The sequence below is a fragment of the Eretmochelys imbricata genome, chromosome 1 (genome assembly GCF_965152235.1).
Source record: "Eretmochelys imbricata isolate rEreImb1 chromosome 1, rEreImb1.hap1, whole genome shotgun sequence".
Taxonomy (NCBI): Eukaryota; Metazoa; Chordata; order Testudines; family Cheloniidae; genus Eretmochelys; species Eretmochelys imbricata.
Window position 1 is genome coordinate 297,850,746 of NC_135572.1, and position 23,286 is coordinate 297,874,031.

The following is a 23,286-nucleotide window of genomic DNA, read 5'->3' on the forward strand; positions in this document are numbered from 1 at the left end:
AATCGCTACCATAACTCAGTGAAGTATGTACACTGTAATAAGGAAACACACTGTATTTAAACTTACCTTTAAGTAATTTTTAAAAACTTTAGCATCAGGCTGCTGAAGTGCTTGACAAAACTCCTGTAAATGAGCAATGAGAATTAATACTGAAATACACTGTAGCTAGATGGATAAACAAAACAAGTGCTTGAGAGGTAATGAGTAACAGAAGTTTATATTTCAGCCACAAAATTGAAGTTCATATTTTCCCCACTGTGCTTTTTTCTTTTCTTTAAAAGAGGAGGTAAACTATGCATTTCACTGGCCAGTAAGGATGAATCATAGGTTTTGGCTCCCCTCAGGTATGCTTCAGAGGAGAACATATATTTACAGTTTTTAGCAACCCATTTTATATTTATTTTGAATGATAACAGAGAAGCATAGAATGGAGCACTGAAGTCAGGAGGACCATGGCTCTAAATTTGCCTTTGCATGACTTGTGGCACTGCAGTAGTGTTATTTCCTCTGTTTATCCTTAAAGTTAAATCAGGATAACACCTACCTCCCTAATTTTGTACAGTACTGTGACCATGTAAAGCACTACATGTGTTAAGTATTGTTAATATGAGTATTTCAAGATAAAGAGTCATTCTGCCCTCACTCTGTGGCACAATTCCTGACAAAGCAGTTACAACCTTGGATCAAAGGGTAGTGTATGGATATGTAAGAAGCCTTCCTTTATCTTAAGTATAAATTATCGCACAAGTATTATTTATGCTGTTAAATCAACTGGTTTCACAATTTAAGTCACACTACGATGGTAAATACTATCTTCCAAAGAAGCAGGTCTGACCGCTTCCACCTCCAAAGAACTCACAGATCAGAACTGAGATCCTCTATTTCTTCTTGGCACTCAACATCTAATCAAACTAGTTCACCCAGATAACATTTAGTGTACCTTTTAAAATGCCCTAATCACATTAACTGTTGAAATAATCAAGCTTGAAAAAAATACTTTAATTGCTGAAAACACTTCTGTATCTCTTGTCTATTTAAGTGCAAGAATTATTGTAATGTACAAGAACCTTGTACATTAGTAAGACCAAACACACTACAGAAAATTGATACGTTAAGTTAATGTGATCTTTAATATAAAAAATATTTCTGTACCCATTTTTATAAAATCAAAATTCCTTGTACCTTAATTTCTCAGATTTAAGTCTTATTAAAAAGAAATGACTGCTATGAAATGTTTATTTTTACTACCAATATGGTAGTCACTTAAACTAGACTAACACTTGTAATAAGATCTATAGCTATATAGTTTTTACTCCAGAGATTTGGACTTTGGAAACATTTCACAGATACTCAACAAAAATAATATTTAGAAGTACTTGTGCTCCGTAAGCTCTCTGAGGGCAGAACTAGACAAAGCATACTAAGATGACACCTGTGCAACTCTGAAGGGGCTAAAATATTTTTTCATTTGCTGATTTCTGGGCAAATATCTTCACAAAAACAAATGTTAACACTTTGTGGGTATCAAAATACTTGATTATTGGTTTCAGACATATCTCCTGCTTCAGTCCTCCATCTAAATAAGTTTCCACTCAGATTATTTTGGAAAGCTGGCTGCATGACTATAATTAATCTTTTACACTGGACGTTTTTTGAGGTAAGGCTTTAAATCACTGAGTTTAACAGCACTGAGTTGGTATTTGTACCGCCAACTTGTGGATGGTTTTCCTGTATGCTGTATTTTAATTAGGGATGTAAAAGGTTAAACGGTAAGCATTAGGCTTACTAGTTAACCAGACTTAACCATTAACCCCAGCCATGCTGTCCCAGACCCCATGGAACTCTCTCGGTTAACCAGTTAAACTATATAATTTTAATCGTTTAACTGGTTAACTTTTTAAACCAATATTTACATCCCTAATTTTAATAATAATATTGTTTTTGTCATGTTGTTTTAGTACTACATAGCAATTGTGTGTTTTACTGAAATGTAACAGGAGAAATTAAGCCTACCAACACGACTGATACTGCCAAGAATGACCTTGAGCGGATCACTGCGGACTACATGGCTCTGGGAAGAAGGATAAAGGAGTTTGAGGCGCAAGTGGTCTTCTCGTCCATCCTCCCCGTGGAAGGAAAAGGCCTGGGTAGGGACCGTCGAATCGTGGAAGTCAACGAATGGCTACGCAGGTGGTGTCGGAGAGAAGGCTTTGGATTCTTTGACCATGGGATGGTGTTCCATGAAGGAGGAGTGCTGGGCAGAGACGGGCTCCATCTTACGAAGAGAGGGAAGAGCATCTTTGCCAGCAGGCTGGCTAACCTAGTGAGGAGGGCTTTAAACTAGGTTCACCGGGGGAAGGAGACCAAAGCCCTGAGGTAAGTGGGAAAGAGGGATACCGGGAGGAAGCACAGGCAGAAATGTCTGTGAGGGGAGGGCTCCTGCCTCATACTGGGAATGAGGGGCGATCAACAGGTTATCTCAAGTGCTTATATACGAATGCACAAAGCCTTGGAAACAAGCAGGGAGAACTGGAGGTCCTAGTAATGTCAAGGAACTATGATGTGATTGGAATCACAGAGACTTGGTGGGATAACTCACATGACTGGAGTACTGTCATGGATGGTTATAAACTGTTCAGGAAGGACAGGCAGGGCAGAAAAGGTGGGGGAGTAGCACTGTATGTAAGGGAGCAGTATGACTGCTCAGAGCTCCGGTACGAAACTGTAGAAAAACCTGAGTGTCTCTGGATTAAGTTTAGAAGTGTGTGCAACAAGAGTGATGTAGTGGTGGGAGTCTGCTATAGACCACCGGACCAGGGGGATGAGGTAGATGAGGCTTTCTTCTGGCAGCTCACGGAAGCTACTAGATCGCATGCCCTGATTCTCATGGGTGACTTTAATTTTCCTGATATCTGCTGGGAGAGCAATACTGCGGTGCATAGACAATCCAGGAAGTTTTTGGAAAGCGTAGGGGACAATTTCCTGGTGCAAGTGCTAGAGGAGCCAACTAGGGGGGGCGCTTTTCTTGACCTGCTGCTCACAAACCAGGTAGAATTAGTGGGGGAAGCAAAAGTGGATGGGAATCTGGGAGGCAGTGACCATGAGTTGGTTGAGTTCAGGATCCTGACGCAGGGAAGAAAGGTAAGCAGCAGGATACGGACCCTGGACTTCAGGAAAGCAGACTTCGACTCCCTCAGGGAACGGATGGCCAGGATCCCCTGGGGGACTAACTTGAAGGGGAAAGGAGTCCAGGAGAGCTGGCTGTATTTCAAGGAATCCCTGTTGAGGTTACAGGGACAAACCATCCCGATGAGTCGAAAGAATAGTAAATATGGCAGGCGACCGGCTTGGCTTAACGGTGAAATCCTAGCGGATCTTAAACATAAAAAAGAAGCTTACAAGAAGTGGAAGGTTGGACATATGACCAGGGAAGAGTATAAAAATATTGCTCGGGCATGTAGGAATGAAATCAGGAGGGCCAAATCGCACCTGGAGCTGCAGCTAGCGAGAGATGTCAAGAGTAACAAGAAGGGTTTCTTCAGGTATGTTGGCAACAAGAAGAAAGCCAAGGAAAGTGTGGGACCCTTACTGAATGAGGGAGGCAACCTAGTGACAGAGGATGTGGAAAAAGCTAATGTACTCAATGCTTTTTTTGCCTCTGTTTTCACTAACAAGGACAGCTCCCAGACTGCTACGCTGGGCATCACAAAATGGGGAAGAGATGGCCAGCCCTCTGTGGAGATAGAGGTGGTTAGGGACTATTTAGAAAAGCTGGACGTGCACAAGTCCATGGGGCCGGACGAGTTGCATCCGAGAGTGCTGAAGGAATTGGCGGCTGTGATTGCAGAGCCATTGGCCATTATCTTTGAAAACTCGTGGCGAACCGGGGAAGTCCCGGATGACTGGAAAAAGGCTAATGTAGTGCCAATCTTTAAAAAAGGGAAGAAGGAGGATCCTGGGAACTACAGGCCAGTCAGCCTCACCTCAGTCCCTGGAAAAATCATGGAGCAGGTCCTCAAAGAATCAATCTTGAAGTACTTGCATGAAAGGAAAGTGATCAGGAACAGCCAGCATGGATTCACCAAGGGAAGGTCATGCCTGACTAATCTAATCGCCTTTTATCATGAGATTACTGGTTCTGTGGATGAAGGGAAAGCAGTGGATGTATTGTTTCTTGACTTTAGCAAAGCTTTTGACACGGTCTCCCACAGTATTCTTGTCAGCAAGTTAAGGAAGTATGGGCTGGATGAATGCACTATAGGGTGGGTAGAAAGCTGGCTAGATTGTCGGGCTCAACGGGTAGTGATCAATGGCTCCATGTCTAGTTGGCAGCCGGTGTCAAGTGGAGTGCCCCAGGGGTCGGTCCTGGGGCCGGTTTTGTTCAATATCTTCATAAATGATCTGGAGGATGGTGTGGATTGCACTCTCAGCAAATTTGCGGACGATACTAAACTGGGAGGAGTGGTAGATACGCTGGAGGGGAGGGATAGGATACAGAAGGACCTAGACAAATTGGAGGATTGGGCCAAAAGAAATCTGATGAGGTTCAATAAGGATAAGTGCAGGGTCCTGCACTTAGGACGGAAGAATCCAATGCACCGCTACAGACTAGGGACCGAATGGCTAGGCAGCAGTTCTGCGGAAAAGGACCTAGGGGTGACAGTGGACGAGAAGCTGGATATGAGTCAGCAGTGTGCCCTTGTTGCCAAGAAGGCCAATGGCATTTTGGGATGTATACGTAGGGGCATAGCGAGCAGATCGAGGGACGTGATCGTCCCCCTCTATTCGACATTGGTGAGGCCTCATCTGGAGTACTGTGTCCAGTTTTGGGCCCCACACTACAAGAAGGATGTGGATAAATTGGAGAGAGTCCAGCGAAGGGCAACAAAAATGATTAGGGGTCTAGAACACATGACTTATGAGGAGAGGCTGAGGGAGCTGGGATTGTTTAGCCTGCAGAAGAGAAGAATGAGGGGGGATTTGATAGCTGCTTTCAACTACCTGAAAGGGGGTTCCAAAGAGGATGGCTCTAGACTGTTCTCAATGGTAGCAGATGACAGAACGAGGAGTAATGGCTTCAAGTTGCAGTGGGGGAGGTTTAGATTGGATATTAGGAAAAACTTTTTCACTAAGAGGGTGGTGAAACACTGGAATGCGTTGCCTAGGGAGGTGGTGGAATCTCCTTCCTTGGAAGTTTTTAAGGTCAGGCTTGACAAAGCCCTGGCTGGGATGATTTAACTGGGAATTGGTCCTGCTTCGAGCAGGGGGTTGGACTAGATGACCTTCAGGGGTCCCTTCCAACCCTGATATTCTATGATTCTATGACTTTTGATATTGTCTTCAGTTTTCACTTTTAAATATTTGAAATACCAACTAGAAAATGTTCCTACCTGGATTATTTCAGGAGCTACCTGCAATGAAGGCAGATATTCTTGCTGAAGATAGTGGATGCATTCAGGGCCCTGGAAAAGATATCAAACCACAATTTTGCTTGGACAAATGTAGCCTTATAAATTAACAATAAAAGCCATTAGGGATATGTGTTTTAGGGTACATAAGTAGCTTTAAGAACAGTGACTTAGTTTTGGCCCTTCATGTAGAAGGTATCAGTAGCAACTGTAGGACTTCAAGTAGCAAGTATTTATGGACTATAAGTAAGGATACAGTTTAGTCACGGAGGACCCAGATTCTGAGACTTTACCAGACCTCCTTGACTTCAGCTGTCAGTGGCGGGGCCAAAACCAGGGCCCCCCCTCTCCCTCGCAGCTGCGGCCAGGGCCATACGATCCCCCCGCTCCTTTTGCCAGTGCCAGAGCTGGGGCTGTGCTCCCCTGACCCACAGTGGTGGGGATGGGGCTGTCAGTCCCCCCATAGGGCTTCTGCTGTCATTCCTTCCCCCGGCCCTCTCTTCCCCTGTTATTTTTAATAAAAGTCAGGACAGGTCACAGCTCGCATGAATTTTTGTTTATTGCCTGCGACCTGTCCATTACTTTTACTACAAATAACCATGACAAAATCTTAACCTTAATTATAAGTTGTTGTAAAGTAAAAGATTTCTCCAAGTTTCAGCATTAGTTATAAAGTTAAGAGCCCTATTATATTTTAGTTTTACTTGTTGCATAGAATAAAACACATGATTTTAAAAAGAAACCTGGCTGAATTAAAATTGCAAGAGTAATGGAAGTCAAATGTTATTATAGCCAATTTAACTAAGTGGACCTTAGGGCCTCCATTTTGTCATACTTCACAACTCAGAAGCGTGCAGCATTTAGAGGAAATATATGCCAGCACATTTACCACACTATAGCTCCACCTTAGGTTACTGCTCCTACTAATGACAAAACTCATTGGTTTCAGAATGATTGAGAAATTCAGCACCCCAGATGTACTCCCAGAGGCTGATGGCTAGTAGTCATCTCTGTAATGATTTTCTAAATTTATGCTGTTTTGTTAGGGCAAATGGCATATAAATGTAATGTTACCAGGGATTTCATAGCCATTTACCAAAAAAGGTGTCTCCAATTCACTAGAGTATTTTTTCAGTGTTTACCAGGTACCTCCCTATGTTCAAGAACAAGATTCAATCTGCCATCTAGAAGACGCAAAAAGAATCAAATGAGTTTGTACAAACACCAGTTTTTAGCCCTGTAGTTGGAACTTAGTACACAATTTTGTTTGTTTGTGACGTATAAGAAATAGAATCCAGATAATTCTCACATATCTATGTTGGCTCTGCAGCATTGTGAACAAGAGTAACAAATAGCAAAAGCTTATTTTAGTCACTAAAACCTGCGTTTCCGACACCGAATACACAGATCTGTTAAGAAAAAAAAGTTACTAACCTTTCTATAACTGTTGCTCATAGAGATGTGTTGCTCATGTCCATTCCACGTTAGCTGTGCCCGGGCTGCATGCACTGTTGCAAGACATTTTTCACTCAGTATCTGTTGGGCCGGCTCTAGCACCCTCTGGTGCCGCGTGCTTATGCGTCAGTATAAGGGGCACTGCTGGCCCCACACCTTTTCAGTTCCTTCTTGCTGGCTAACTCCAACAAAAGGGTAGGAGGGTGGGCCATGGAATGGACACAAACACTACATCTCGAAGAACACCACTTATGGAAAGGGTAGTAACCATTATTTCTTCGAGTGCTTGCTCATATCCATTCCACGTTAGTTGACTCATCAGCAGTACCAAGGAGGTGGACTCAGAATTCATGGACATGTGGATTGCAATACTGCTCTCCCAAACCTGGCATCATCTCGAGCCTGCTGGGTGATGGTGTAGTAAACGGAGACGGTATGCAGCCCTGCAGATGTCTTGGATCAGGACCTGGGTCAGAAATGCCACTGATGAGGCCTGAGCTCTCGCTGAATGAGTTGTCAAGATAGCAGAAGGTGCCTGCTTGTAGCACGTGCAAATACAGGAGATTATCCAGGATGAGATTCTCTGGGCTGAGACCGGTAGGCATTTCATCCTTTCTGCTATTGGTACGAAGAGTTGTGCAGATCTACGGAACGGCTTGATCCTCTCAATATAGAAGGCTACAGCATGTCTAATGTCCAACGAGTAAAGCCGCTGCTCTTCTGAATTCTTGTGCAGTTTTTGGGAAGAAAACTGGCAGAAAAATGGCCTGGTTACTATGGAATCACCTTTGGAAGGAAGGCCAGGTTGGGGCGCAGTTGAATCTTGTCTTAAAGAAAACTGTATGGTGGTTCTGATGTAAGGGCCCTGATTTCCAAGACCTTTCTGGCTGAGATAATCACTACCAGGAAGGCGACCTTCCAGGAGGGAAACAGCAGAGGGCATGGGCGGCAGGTATAATAGACACGGAGAGGCTGAGCTGCAGCCGCCGGACCCCCGGTTGTGGGGTTTTGGGGGAAAATTTTTGATTTATTATGCCCCTACTGCCTCCTCAGCCGCCCCAGAACCTGAATGGGGCACAGCAAAAGCTTCTTCCAGAGAAGAGAGACGCACGCTTTTCTCCAGGCAGCTTGGGGTCTGGGGAGGGGAGGCATGGTGCAGCTGCAGCTGGCCCGGTACTCTGGGTATGGGAGCTCAGGGCTTTGGCCAGCTGAGGGCTCCTCTGGGCAGGTGCGGGGGGTACCCTCAGGGCCTCAGCCAGCTCGAGGGTCCTCCAGCTGAGGGGGGTAGGGGTGTGTGTGTCTTGGGGCTCCTCCAGCTGTGGGGGGGGTGTCTTGGGGCTCCTCCGGGTGGGAGGGTGAAGGAGCGTCTCAGGGCTCCGGCCGGCTCGGGGCTCCTCCAGCCGAGGGGAGGGGAAGAAAGGGGCAGAGCCGGGGCTAGCCTCCCCAAAGTGGGGCTCCACCCACCGCCCATGGCTGAGGGCACAAAGTCAGCTCAAAGGGAGGGCCTGAGAGTCTTGCAAGTACCAGGTTTAAATCCCACAGTGGAACTGGCTCGCAAATTTGAGGGTAAAGCTTTTATAAGTCTTTAAGAAAGCGAATGGACATCTCATGTGATAAGACTGACCTGCAGCTCACCAAAGGGTGGAAGGCTCAGATCGCTGCTAGGTGGACCTGGATACATGCGAGGGCCAGACCTTGTTGTTTCAGATAGAGCAGGTATTCAAGTACAGACTGATGGGAAGACCGAGTTCGAGAAAGACCTCACTGGGAAGACCACACCGAGAAACGTTTCCACTTGGCCAGGTAAGTAGCTCTAGTAGATGGCTCCCTACTACCTAGCAAGACCTGGTGGATTTGCTTTGAACAGGGATTTGAGGGTAGCCCTGTAATCCTTCAGGCCATGGAGCTTTGTGTCCGTTTGCTTTGAGAGAAGAGAGGTACCCTCGAATGGGAGGTTTTGGATCAGTTGTTGAATCGCCAATAGGAGCCCTGAGAATTGAAGCCACGAGTACTAACCCATGACCACTGCAGAAGCCATCTTTCTGGTTGCCCCATTGGCTGCATCCAGGCCCACCTGGAGTGAGGCTCAGGCTATGTTCTTTCCTTCCTCTAAGAGTGTGGAAAACTCTTGCCTGGAGTCCTGAGGCAGCAAGTCTGTATGGTGAAGTTTAAAGTCCTACATATTGTAATCGTACCTCCCAAGCAGGGCTTGTTGGTTAGAAATACTAAGCTGTAACCCGCCCGTTTGTCAGAAAAATTTATTCAACAGGTCTAGCATTTTTAAGTCCTTCTGCTTGGAGGTAGTGCTTGTCTGGTCTTGTCTGTCCCTCTCATTGGCCTCTAAGACCACTAGAGACCTGGGAGAGGGGTGAGAATATAAGTACATATATTTCTTTTCTACTGTTTGGAGGTGGGAGGGAGAGAAGATGGGGTCTGCCATAGGGCTCTGACTGGACCCATAGCAGCCTCATTAATGCGTAGGGCCACTTTGACATTTTGGCTGCAGCAGCCCCATCTAATAAGGCTATGTGAAGACTCCTTGAGTACCTTGACCTCTAGCCCTAAGTTAGTAGCTATCCTCTTTAGAAGCTCCTGATGGGCTCTAAAGTCATCTTGCAGTAATGAGCTGCTCAGCCCCTCCCTCATCTGGGAGGAAGGAATAGGTCTGAGCTGGAGGAGGAGTTTCCTCCTCTTCTTCTGCCCTTATTACATCCCCTGGGCCCACATCTTCCGTGTCAGTATTGTAGTCGGGGTCAGGTGCTGAGCAGAGCAGGGCATGGGCCTTCCTCTCGGATGCAACTGAGTAGGACCAGTGGGATGGCAGTCCCAGTACAGGAGAAATCCCCACAGATTTCACAACGGCCACTGGACCTGCACTGGCCACTGTCCTTCAGGCCAGGTACCAATGGGGGGGTCCGCATGGGGGTCCGGCAGGATGTAGGATGGGTAGCGATGGCAGCTCTTAGGCTGGGTGTAGGGCTTCACCTCCAACTACGAAGAAGCATCCCCCGAGGTGACCTCGCTTCCACCAATCGGTGCTGAGTGTACAGGGACCAGTGCCAGATTGTGGAAGACCTCATAGATGATAGAGGGCCCCAGTGCCAGGTACATGCTCAGAGCCCCATGCTCCCTTCTGCTAGTCATGTTCATCAGAGCTGGTAGTTGTCCCACTGGGGTCGGGGCACTGGGAGTGATAGTAAGTCACTGGCCACTGCAAAGGCCTCCAGGTGGAAGGCGCTGTGATGACTTCTTGGTGTCAGCAGGAGGTCCCACACTGGACCCCTGCAAGTGGCGTGGAGTTGACAGTGCCACTAGGGGCTGGGGACAGAGGAGCGGCCTGACGCGTGTCACACTCCACTGCCATCCCAGTTTGTCCTTGCTCAGCACCGGTGAGACATCCTCACTTGGATTGTTTTTTCTTATTCTTCTTCCTCAGCATTGGAGATGGAGAATGGTGCCGAGAAACATGCAGTGCCAGAGGGGCGCTTTGCGCCAAAGCGGAGGTGTTCGGAAGACTAGCTCTCAGTCTAGCCTTTCTTTGTACAAGGTGTGAAGTCCTGACAGATTTCACAGCACTCTCATATGTGAGCCCCTCGCAGACACTTCAGACAATGGGAGTGTGGGTCACTCACCAGCATAGGCTTGCCACAGCAGGCACATGGTTTGAAGCCCAGGTACTGGGGCATGCCCAGCCCCAGGGGCGAAGAGAGCCCCTCTACGCTAAGAGAGGGGACTGAATATCTGCACTAATACTATTTACGCTACTACTAAACAGACTAAAAAAACTAAGCTGAAAAGAAAAGGAGTACTTGTGGCACCTTAGAGACTAACCAATTTATTTGAGCATGAGCATTGTGTAAAGAGTTGTCACTTTGGATGGGCTATCACCAGCAGGAGAGTGAATTTGTGTGGGGGGGTGGAGGGTGAGAAAACCTGGATTTGTGCTGGAAATGGCTTAACCTGTTGATCACTTTAGATAAGCTATTACCAGCAGGACAGTGGGGTGGGAGGAGGTATTGTTTCATATTCTCTGTGTATATATAAAGTCTGCTGCAGTTTCCACGGTATGCATCCGATGAAGTGAGCTATAGCTCACGAAAGCTCATGCTCAAATAAATTGGTTAGTCTCTAAGGTGCCACAAGTACTCCTTTTCTTTTTGCGAATACAGACTAACACGGCTGTTACTCTATAAGCTGAAAAGAAAACCACTGAATAACGCCTTGCTGAAGTAAGAGGAACTGTTCCATCAACTGTCACAGGCGGTAGGAAGGAACAGAGGGTGCGGGGCCAGCAGTGCCCCTTATACCGGTGCATAAGCACGCAGTACCAGAGGGCACTAGAATTGGCCCGACAGATACCACTGAGGGAAAAATCTCTGGCGATGACATAGGCGACACATGCACAACTAACATGGAATGGACATGAGCAAACATTGAAAGAACATGCCATTTTTAGTGACTTTACAGCATGAAGCTACTTTAAGTGAAGATATCTGCCAAAGAATATAACTCTTTCAAAACCACGGATCCCTTGCACTTGGTGTAATTTTGTACTGAGTAACAGAGTAATTAACCACCACTGGATTAAAACTGATTTAAATAATTTTTGAACATATAAATTCAGCTATTTTGTGACAACTTTAAAGGTTTTACACCACCACCACAGAGGAACAAAACACAACATCCATTCCTGTCAGTGATTTCTGTTAACTCCCCTGGAGTTAATCTTATTCTTCTCTCCACATAAAGACGTTTAGTAGTTTCTGCAGATTAATTTAATTTCGTCCTTTAAGAAAAACATTTAGTTTTACACGAAGTTTTACAAGCCTTACCCTTTTGAGATGAATTGTTTTTAACGTCACTGCACATTCTGATAAAGCCTGTGGGGGGGGGGGGGGGGGGTAGAGAAAAACAAACAAACCCTAAGATTTCAACCCAAACACACTCTTGTCAGTATCTAGTATTGAATGTTAATTTTTGTGAATACCATACATTTATGTTAGGGACTCAGTCCTGCAGTCATTTGCATGCAGATCTTAGAACTCAAGTTGATTTGAATGAAAGTGTAGGAGGACCTGCAGAATTAGGCACCCTCGAAAGAATGACCAACCTAATTGTTTTACATAGTGAAAGAGCTTTTGTGTTATCAGTCAAATCAATTCTTTGTTGTATATATATTTCAACTTCTAAAAGTTTTCATGTGTATGTTAAAATAAATATTTCATAATACGTACCAATACTGTCTGTGCATCTGCCAAGTCAAAAGTTTGTTTTAAAGGCGCTAAGAAACATGCAGGGACAATGTGCTTGTAGACAAAGTCTGCAAAACCTACTGGTCCATCTTTGCCCCCTGTGAGGAGGAGAGGGGGGGAAAAAAAGCAGTAGTGTTCAGATTTTATCCTTCTAACAATTACTGATCATAAAGCGGTCAGAATATAAATGCGAACTTACCCCAAAGTTCCACGAGCTTAGAAAGAATAATAAAGCATGTTTTCTGTGCAATAGGATCTGGATAGTCCACTGCTCCTTGGATGATAGTGAACAACACACGTTCCACATTCTCTGCATCTACAATAAATACAAAAAATCTAATTTACTGTAAAGATCAAACTAACTTGAGTTCTCCAGCATGAACAGAGAAAACCTAATTTTTTAAGCCTTTGAAACTACGCATCACACAAACGGCAAAACAGTTTGTTATGAAATTCTTATTTAAAGAAGAAAAGATTTCAAAAGTGATTTTCAATTTACAAAATGTTATAACAGCATATAGACAACTTAGAAATATTCTGCAAACTTAAATGACAAACAGGTTTCTATGGAGACAGGTTTTAGAGTGGTAGCCATGTTAGTCTGTATCAGCAAAAACAATGAGGAGTCCTTGTGGCACCTCAGAGACCAACAAATTTATTTGGGGATAAGCTTTTGTGGGCATAAGCTTTCGTGTCCCTTGAATAGATAGACAGATCTCTATTTAAGGGACACCATCATAGGACCTAATCACATCAGCCACACCATCAAGGGCTCGTTCAGCTGCACATCTACCAATGTGATTTATGCCATCATGTGCCAGCAATGCCCCTCTGCCATGTACATTGGCCAAACCGGACAGTCTCTACGCAAAAGAATAAATGGACACAAATCTGACATGAGGAATAACAACATTCAAAAAACAGTAGGAGAACACTTCAGTCTCCCTGGATACTCAATAGCAGACTTAAAAGTGGCACTTCAACAAAAAAACTTCAAAAACAGACTCCAACGAGAAACTGCAGAACTGGAATTAATTTGCAAACTGGACACCATCAAATTAGGACTGAATAAAGACTGGGAGTGGATGGGTCGCTACAAAAACTAATTTCCCCGGGTGATACTCATACCTTCTTGTCAACTGTTTGAAATGGGCCACCTTGTTTACATTGGCCTCATTAGCACTACCAAAGTGGTTTCCACACCTTCTTGTCAACTGTTAAGAATAGCTCACTTCCACCTTAATTGAATTGGCTCATTAGCACTGACCCCCCCCCCCATCTTTTCATATGCTGTGTATATATACCTGCCTACCGTATGTTCCACTCTATGCATCTGATGAAGGGGGTTTTAGCCCACAAAAGCTTATGCCCAAATAAATTTGTTAGTCTCTAAGGTGCCACAAGGACTCCTCATTGTTTTTGAGGTTATTATGGAATAATTTATAAGATAGCTATAAAATATATTCTCTAGCAACATCTTGGTTCATCATGTTTTTATCAGTAATAAATGTTTATGATTTTTAGAAATAAGATTATAAACTGCTGAGGTAGTCATAGAATAAATTCCTCCTGGCTTTTGAAAAAGCTAATTAATACACTGGCAAACTAATATACAAAATAAGAACTTTGTTTGGTCTTAATAAAAGTACTGTTGTAACAAGTTCTATGGTTGTGTGACTGCCAGACCCATATAATAAGATATTTTATGTATTTTTTTACAAAAAACACATCATCTGCTGAAGTGTACATTTTTAACAGAACTCTCCAGAAATCCCTGAACCTGCAAGAACCCTTGGAGTGGAAATGTTGACGGTTCCCATGGAGGAAGATGCTAAGATAACAACTGAAAAAAGATCCTTCCCAAAGAAGCAAAGTTTAACTAGACACCAATAGGGAGATGGATTTCTTCTGAAAGCATTAAAACTATCAGCTCAAAAACTTCACCAGTTCAAAAGTAGCTATGTGAAATGGGCCATTATAAAGTGAGCCAATTTCACTTCTAATAAGAAGGAAATTGAAAAATTATAATGGTAAAAGTGACATGTACCCAAGGTGATGTCATTTTTCATAAATATTGAGAGACATGACACCTGCCTAATAAGCCCTTTCTGTCTGAAGTCAAGACACTGAACATGGGGAGTGGGGTAAGAGGACAGAAACACAAGTTATGAAAGCTGACACTGGGGAAATTCACCAGCATGTGGTCTGAAGTAAAGGTCTCTTGACAGCATTTGCTATAAAATTGCTATACATTTATAGCTACCAATCTTACATTTACGCTTAACACAAAAATTGCCATGCTGGATCTGGCCAATGGTCTACCTAGTCCAGTATCCGGTCTCGGATAGTGATCAGTACCATGTATTCAGAGGAACGTGGAGCCCCATAGTGACAATTACGGAATAGCCTATTCACAGAAGTTTCTTCCTAAACACCAGCATGTTGCTGGCTTACACTCTGATGTACAAGGGTTTGATCATCTAACAATTGTAGATATTCTCATTAGTAAGGGTCTTATATTTCTTTTACCCAACTCTTGGCCTCAATAAATCTGGTAGCTATATATTCCTCAGCTTAATCATGCACTGTATAAGTAGTACTTCCTGTCATTGGGTTTTGGTTTATTGCTTTTCACTGTTATATATGTTTCCCTGTTCTTGTATTATGAGAAAGGTAAAGCCAAGAAAACGATTTACATTCTCCATTCCATTTGTTATTTTGTATCAATTGAACATGTCTACTGTTTTCAGTCTCTTCGTATGGAAGTCTTTCTGAGCCTCATTCTTGTCACCTATTTCTGGATCTCTTTCATTTGTTTTTCTTTTTGAGAAAGTAACAAGAGCTGAACATAGTAATTCAGGTGATTGACAATGGCATTTTAAAATATTTTCAGTATTTGCTATCCTATCCTTTACACATTCTAATGTTTTGTTTTCTCTTTTGACCTCTGATGCACGTTGAGCAGAGGTTTTTGTTGAGCTGTTCACAACTGGCACAGCCCTGCCCATCCCTTATTTCTACCTCTCCTCCCCAGTTGGTACAGTTAGTTTAAACTCAGCAATATTCAAGTTCTTTCCAACATGTATGGTGATACTTGTGTCAAAAATAAATTTCTCCCATTGCATTGCCCCTATATACTTAGCTTTATTAAGATCCTTTGAAGTTCCTCAGTTTAAGTAAATGTCACCTACATGTTTTCCCACCTCACTATTTATTCCTCTTCCTCTAATAAATGTATTGGTTTCCTTAACCCATATTAGTTTTTTTTTTTTTTTTTTTTTTTTGCAGTCTTGCCTAGATGAAAATCTAAAGCTTTTCATGTTTTCATGCATTTCTTCTCTCAACCTGCTAAAGCTCCATTTAACAAAATAATGTTTGACCAGATTCTGTACCAGTTAAGTCAACAGAACACATGAAACTGCTTTCAGTGGCAAGTGACCCCAAATTTTATTTGTCCGTTAATGATGGGAAACAGGTGTGGACTAGACACCCGGTGAGTCAAAATGAACCTCAGACATCAGGGCAGAAGCAAATCCAGATGCTACTAGCAGGTAACCAAGGTAGAGGAAGGAGGAGCTCTAGTTTCTGCCCACTGATGTGCCATAGGGGCTGTGCTGGCATAGAGTGAGCTGTAAGACTATAAAAGGTACTGGGGCAAGGTTACTCACTGTTATAATTACGTATTGCATATAACAGTTGGTCATAAGTGATACATTTAATATAGCTGGCAAAGTGTAATTCCATAGAGAAACATTTGATGTGCTTGTTTTACTTATCTGAAATCTCACTCCACCACTCAAACAAATATTAAGTCACAAAACATCACCAAAATGATCACTATAAATAGTTTACTCATATTGCATTTCTAAATGTTACAAACTAGAATTCTTGTTTAGATAGCCAAAATTAAGTATAATCCATTTATGCAGTTGATTCTACCTTAAATATTTAAATAGCATTTAGCAGGAATACTGCTAATGATTTTGACAAACAAAACTGCTTGTTGTATTGGGTAAAAATGACTCATGGTGTGTTCCCATAAGTGACTGCTCACCCTGATTAGCTATGACTTCACTCATTCCACTGCCAGTGACCGTCTGCAGGAACGCAAAATAACTTCTCCGTAACATTTGCTTTTCTAAGGCAGCAGATTGGTCATTTTCTTCTGCTGGACGGAGCAACACTTCGAAAATAGCATGAAGTAGCGGCATAAACATCTGTTGCAGAAATGGGGAAACCTGGGTCTGTAGAGGTTGTGGGGGAAACACAGTGTCAGCTGACAGCTCATTACAGAGACTGATGCCTAGAAATTAAAATCTAGCACAGAAAAGAGATTCATTTTAATTAGCTTTTGTTGTCACTTCCAATATTTTAATCACAACGAAGTTAAAAACAGTCAGGCACCAGCCAAGTGTAGATATAAACACATAGGTACAAGTGGTACCCATGATATAGCGTTCATCATGCAGCGCTGACCACTAATCAATCCACCTCAAGAACTAGTCTAATATTTCAAATCTGAGCTATTTCAGACAGCTTACCTTTATTTAAAAAAGGCTTTTCTGAGAAATGGCTATTTCCCCCACCCGTCATGTGAGATTCTCCTATCCTTCCTCCACCAGAATTAAACTGAGGTTCAAGAGGAGAAATATTTAGTCCTGCACCAACAGACTTATCCATTCTTAGCCCTGCAGATTGTTAAGTGGGAACTTTATCCTTCTGGAAAAGGGAGATTTTCAATTCTTCCAATGATACAAACACTTGCTTCAAAATCCTAGAAAGCCTCAAGATGCTGGATTGCAAAATCGTGACATTTAAATTACAGAAAATTTATTTTAGGTTATTTCTAAAGAGATTTCAAAATGTAGAAGTTGACACAAGAACAAAGAGTGGATGGACTGCTCTCATCATCTGTGACACCCTTAACTTCAACAGTTTTCTTGGTTAAAGCCTGAAAATAGGTAAGAGGTCATCAGGTTACCTTAATTTCCTCCAATTTGAGGCTTCACATGACTGCTGGAAGAACAGAATTTTCAAAAATTGTTAGATGGAGGACCTTTTGGTGACATGATATGAGTGTCAAATTTGTTTTTCCTGCAGTCAGCAGTCCATAACAACTGATTGTAGCTCAAGAGAGCACTCAAATGGTGAACTCTACTGAAGACTTAAGGCTTTGACACTACTAAGTAATGCATCCATTCAAACCTCATGCCTATAATATATACTTACTACACTACTCAGTCAATATGCACACCATCAAAAGGGTAGGGAGGTGAAATATTGTCTTTCTTGTCCATTCAACCTTAAGTCATTTTCCTACTTAGCGCTATGTTTTTTTAAAAAATTAGGCACAGTTTTTATGCATTTACAGATACCAGCTGTTTAGGAAGATTTAAGTCAGTTACTGAGAAAGATGAATGAAAAAAAAAAAAAGCAATTCAAGATGAAAAAAAGCTGCATGTAATTAGGATTATCATCAACTCTAAAGTTATACTAAGCATTGCCTAGTTTACTTCTTTTCATGGCTATGTGCTTCCCCATTATGCCTGACCCCAACATTTCATTCTTCTTTTCCTTAATCCATCATAGGCCTTTACTGGGGTCATCATCTATCCCACCCATATGGTTACTTAATTCCTTACTCCATCTTGAACTGCCATCAGTGCCATCTGAAAAACTAACAGGATACAATGCCAATGTGGAAACACTTTCTCTTTCCCTAACCTCCTAAAACTTGCCATAATCTTTACATCCCATCACCATCACTCCATAGAGTTCAGAGTGTGAAATTCCCAACAGTGCTCCAGAGCCTAGATTCCCCATGCTATAGTATACATTTCTGCCATACCACCATGATAGCTCATTAACATTTTTTCTCCATAGTATTTTCATTTTCACACCAAACTCTGCCTTTTAGTATATTTAACAAGAAACCTTCATCTGAAAGATAGGTTTAAAAGATTCTATACACCAGGGCTTCTAAAGCTTTTCCACACTGAGGCCAAATTTGGTATACAGATGATCCATGAGACAATCTCCCGTCCCATTCATGAATGAACAACATTCTTGCAGGAACTACAATTGATGACATTGAAAAGTAATACTAGCCCAGTAATTTAACGTATTTTAGTTGTCCCACTCAATACAATTTAGCAATTTCAAATGAGGAGCCAGCACAATGTGACCAACCACAGTTTGAGAAGCTCTCCAATCAATAGTGAAAGTTTCTGTCAATCTTATTTACATACCAAACAAATCTGCACACATTCCTAGATACTAGTTCTGCTCCAAAAACCCATGTTCTTACCTGTGTTTAAGAACTCTACACTATTTGTGGACCTATCTTGTATAGTAGTGCATTAAGTATCAGTGTATATTTTTGTATAACAATTATGCACCAAGTTCCTGTACACCAGTGTTCTCCACTAAATATCCACACACCGTGTCTAAAACTTGCGTACCTACCTGCACTTTTTACATGTCTATATCTATGTGCATACCTGTAAATCTTGCTACAAAAAAGAAAAGGAACAGAAAGTTCATTTCAGGTTTAATCACTGTTGAGTGATTAGCATCTTTTCAAATTAAATTTAGCACCATGGCATTTTGCCTATTCAATACTAACTTCATCACGGAAAACAAGTATCATGTTTCTTGTTAAAATAAAAAAAGTGTGTGTTTAAGCAGTGCAATACCAAATCCAAAAGCCGTATTTTTTTCTTTTTTTAGTTATTTCTGATGTTTTTTGGGGTAATTACAGTTAAAGAAGGAATACCCCTTTAGTTCTTGGGAATTTACCAAAAGATATGTTCTTTCCCTCCTTCTCAAGCAGGTATTTACTAATAAAAGCATTTACAGCTACAAAATAAAGCTTGAAGTACAATTCTATGAAGTTCAGGTTCCTCCACATACAATGACCCTTTTTCTGAGGCCAGAAAGCAGGAGTTTAGAAGCCTCCTACCCCATAAACTAACAGACTCAGACCTTGAACTTAGCTGTAATTTGATTTATGAGAGGAATGAATTCTTGAAGGTCTTTTGCTTCGCAATCTTTGAGCATGTGTTCTGAGGCAGAAGGGATAAATGGAAGAACTTCTTCCTCTAGGCAAATAATCATGCGGTGAAGGAACGTGCGAACACCACTTCTGATGACTTCCTTTTGTAATGGACAGCTGAGTGCTGGCAAAAATGTCTGTAAGCAGTCCAGGTATACTTCAGAGCAGCCACATTGCTTTACTGTCTGCTTGTTGCTGAAAGCTTTGCTGGTTCGGCTGTGCAAGCAAATGAACACACAAAGTTCTCTATTAACTCACATTTCAATGGAAATAAAAAGCAACAATGCAGGTCTAGAACAAGACTTACTATAGATATTTAAGAACTCAAATGCACTGTTCAAACATTAAAATTTCCTAAAATTGGGAGCCAAAACACTTAGGGCATCAAATTTTTTGATCACTTACCAAATGTAATTTACTTCACACTAAAAAGCACAGCATATTGAGATTTAAGTTTGAGTGAACTGACCATTCACAAATGGTGCCAAAATGGACAACACTAGAATATTCTCTTTATTTTAACTGAAGTTCTTCATAAGATGTTTCATGAGTCATTTAATGGTAAGTGGTTTGGTTTACTAGAAATTCAGTGAAACTCAAGGATTTTGAAGACCTTAAATCCTCTATTGACACTCTTTCCTAAAAGGTACCTTCCCTGATTTTCTGGGCTGTTTGGAGAGAGTGCCAACCAAAAACAGATTTTGGGGCAATAAATGCTTGCAGAGAAATTCAACCAAAGCAATGACAAGCCTGATTCCAAACACTTTTCTCTTAATAAACAAAAACAAACAATGTATACCTGTCGAGTAAATTTTACTGTACTCACCTAGCAAAGCCAACAGCATGATTGAGGCAGTCAGCGAGTGCCATCTGTCTGTCCTCATCTTGTGCCATCATCAGTTTTTCTAGCAGCACTTTAAACTTCTCCATTAGTGGAGATAACAGATTCCTCATTAGAACCTGTTTCCTTTCTGCAGAGTATTCACTGTTAACTATCAGCACTCCAGCTGTCTCATAAATGAATAATTGATCATCACTGCTTAACAAAGCCTGGTAACCATTTTCCTAGAGCCAAAGAAAGATAGAGAATATATATATAAATCACCAATTACTGAAATTTTATTCTACTAACTCTTTATAAAATTCCAAAGAGAATAATTGAAGGACAAGGAGTAAAGAGAAATCTCTACAGAAAAAGTTTATTGTTTCACAAAAATGGAAAGTTAAGATATAATAGTTTTAGTTACAAATTTAAGTATAAATTAGAAAAAAGTACAGAAGTGTCTGAAATAGAGGCTGTTGGGATTCCTTCCGAGACTTCTTCCACTTGGTTTATCCAGAACACCACATCTAGTGCTGGGAGAACACTTCATCCTGATCTCTGGGATCCAAAAACACTCAGCTGGACCCCAGATTGTGTCACTCAGGTTCCTTTATTTGGCATACAGCAAAACTATGCTGAGTTGATCTGACTCAAGTGTAGGGGGTGGGTATAGGACATACCACACATCCAAAGTTACAAAGAAAACCTCTTCCTTCATATACATGTCTACTATATATTACATCACATTTCTGGACTGGCTTGGTTATTTTGCAGGAAACAATTCCTATGCAGCAAGCTTTGTCCATGCTCGACCTACTTGTATCTTCATCTCTACATTCTTAACTTACCTTGTCCATTATTAGTAACGGATTTCCTTGGTGTTCTCCCTCTTATCTTAGCTTGCTCAGGCATTCTGCCCTTTTAGCCTACTGACCTATTTACTTATTTTATTTAGCATAAACATTCCGTTTTCAGCCTAATAATCTGTCTACCTCCTTAAATCTATTCTCCAAGAAATGAGGCCTCCCTTTATGTGTTAATTTCTCATGTCAGTGCAGGCCTCAGCTACTCAGGGCCACTACAATTTTCCTCTCCAGTGCTTTTGACAGATCAGTGCACTTTAACAGAAGTATCAATAGGAGCTGCAATTGTTTGCGGACCTCGTGCCAGTTTCAAAGATTTTCAAAGGATCATCAACAGGTAGAAATCTCATTTACACGGGTATTTCTAAAGCCCATGCTTCCTAGGACCCTATTCAACAAGATACTTAAGCATGTGCCTAACTTTAATGAGATGAATATTCTCACTGAAGTCCCAGGAATTCAATGGGACTACTCATAAGTACATTTCTAAATTTCTACACAAGTACTTACTGATTAGAGCCTCAGTACCTTAGGCACCCAGATGAATATAAATTCACACACTTCATCTGTGAGATGTTATAGAAAATAAGAAGAACTTACAGGTGGAGAAAGTTCTAGCAGATCTTGTATTCTGTTCAGAACATCTTCAATAAAGGGGTTCATCTGTTTACTGAAGTAAAACAAGTAGTATTACATATTTCTAGAAATCACCACTTGCAAAATCTTAGCCCTACTGCAAGAGAGAATCCTGCTCTAACTTGGAGAGACTAGGGTTTGGGTTGGACCAGTATGGTGAACTGCCACCTCTCAAGTTCCTGTGTGGTCCTCCAGAACAACAGTTTTCATTTTAAAGAAGTCTCTGGTTTTAGGATTGTAAGGAAAACCTCAAAAACGTGAATGTAATGAATGCAGAGATGTCTGCATGAGTCTGCAGAGAGCCTGGAAAAATAGCTGACAAGTGGGAACGGCCCTGTTCATTTCAGAGCTTGTCTACACTTACAGGCTACAGCATCTGCGCCGCTGTAGCACTTACTGAAGATGCTATCTATGCAGACAGAAGAGCTTCTCCCGCTGGCATAGGTATTCCATCTCACCAAGAGGAGATCGTGATGTCGACAGGAGAAGCCCTCCTGTTGACATCAACACCAAGGGTAAGTTTGATATAACTGCATTACTCAGAGATGTGGATTTTCCACAAGCCTGAGCAATGCCATTATACCAATATAAGCATGTAGCGTAGACCGGGGTTAAATTACATGTTTTCATTAACAGTTGAAAAAGGGTCAGGTTTCTATGTCTGATGTATTGTTCCAGAGTTTTTCCTGCATTTAGGTGCAATATTTGTGCGTGAGAAGTAGGACCAATATGATTTCCTGCTACTAATCATACCACAGATTGAAGAGTTTTAACTGTATTATTAAATAACCTCCATATAAAACAAGTTTTGCCTACTAGGTTAAAGAGAACAAATATATATTCAAAATTTGGTTAACTCTTGTGTAAGTTGTTTTCAGGTTGTCACACTGAGGAATGATACTAATACTGGAGCTCCACTCATGATCTGCCCACAATTGCTGGCTGGTTCCACTAAGATGACGAGCAGCGAAAGTTGCTATTGACCGGTATATCACCATCATTAGACTTCAGCGTTAATACCAAACTGAGGTGAGTTGGGAGAGTTCACATCTGTTTTTCCTCTTTCTACAAATTCAGACAACTCTGCTTCAGTCCACATTTTAAGATTCTCTGCAGTACTGGCTGAATTTTACAAAACCTAATGGGTCTTCCAGAAAAGTACTTTTATGGTGTACCACTTAATTCCAGCTCATTTCAACATGTTGAATTTTGAATAAAAGAAACAGGTCACTGCTCTCTCATCACCTGAAACTCTTTTGCAAAAACTGGATACACCATTTGAAACAACTTTCACTTACTTAAGAGATTTGACAAATCTGGAAAAGAGGTAAGCTGTTCTGCTTCGTACTTTTGGACTAGTATGGCGAAGACCTCTGTGATCTAAGAATGTCATCTGCAATTAAAATAAAAATTTCAGTTTGTATTCATTGTACATAAGCAGAAAATTTAACAAACCAACAAAATTTCCATCTATCTTTTTCAGAAAATAGATAAGGAACAACAGACAAGTTCTCCAAACACAAAAAAAACCTTCCTAATATTTACTTTATCTAGTTGGAGAAAATAAAGTAAGAAGTTTTGTATGAATGATCAAACTTACTAAAACATTTGGAATGTGCTGAGGTTCAACAGCGAAAAATTTTTCATATCTAACCACCGTTTCAAAGAATTCCAATGTCACTGATGTATGTTGATAGGCACTAACACCAGATGTCACCAGCTGTAGGGAAAAATGCATTAAGGAATTAGGATTAATCATTTATAGTGCAGAACTACAGTTTAGTGAGGTACTGAT

General features: G+C 41.6%; 1 protein-coding gene across 1 annotated transcript in view; it reads right to left on the reverse strand.

Annotated features, from left to right (window-relative positions):
- The window catches only part of XPOT (exportin for tRNA), a 70,150-nt gene that overhangs the window by 1,103 nt on the left and 45,761 nt on the right, over positions 1-23,286 (reverse strand). The window contains exons 14-24 of the mRNA XM_077833444.1: positions 23,092-23,211; positions 22,790-22,884; positions 21,456-21,525; positions 19,996-20,234; positions 19,100-19,385; positions 16,170-16,359; positions 12,315-12,431; positions 12,098-12,213; positions 11,696-11,743; positions 5,391-5,462; positions 67-123 (exon numbers count right to left, since the gene is read on the reverse strand). Coding sequence (XP_077689570.1) covers positions 67-123; positions 5,391-5,462; positions 11,696-11,743; positions 12,098-12,213; positions 12,315-12,431; positions 16,170-16,359; positions 19,100-19,385; positions 19,996-20,234; positions 21,456-21,525; positions 22,790-22,884; positions 23,092-23,211 — 1,410 coding nt within the window. The remainder of the gene's footprint in view (positions 1-66; positions 124-5,390; positions 5,463-11,695; positions 11,744-12,097; positions 12,214-12,314; positions 12,432-16,169; positions 16,360-19,099; positions 19,386-19,995; positions 20,235-21,455; positions 21,526-22,789; positions 22,885-23,091; positions 23,212-23,286) is intronic.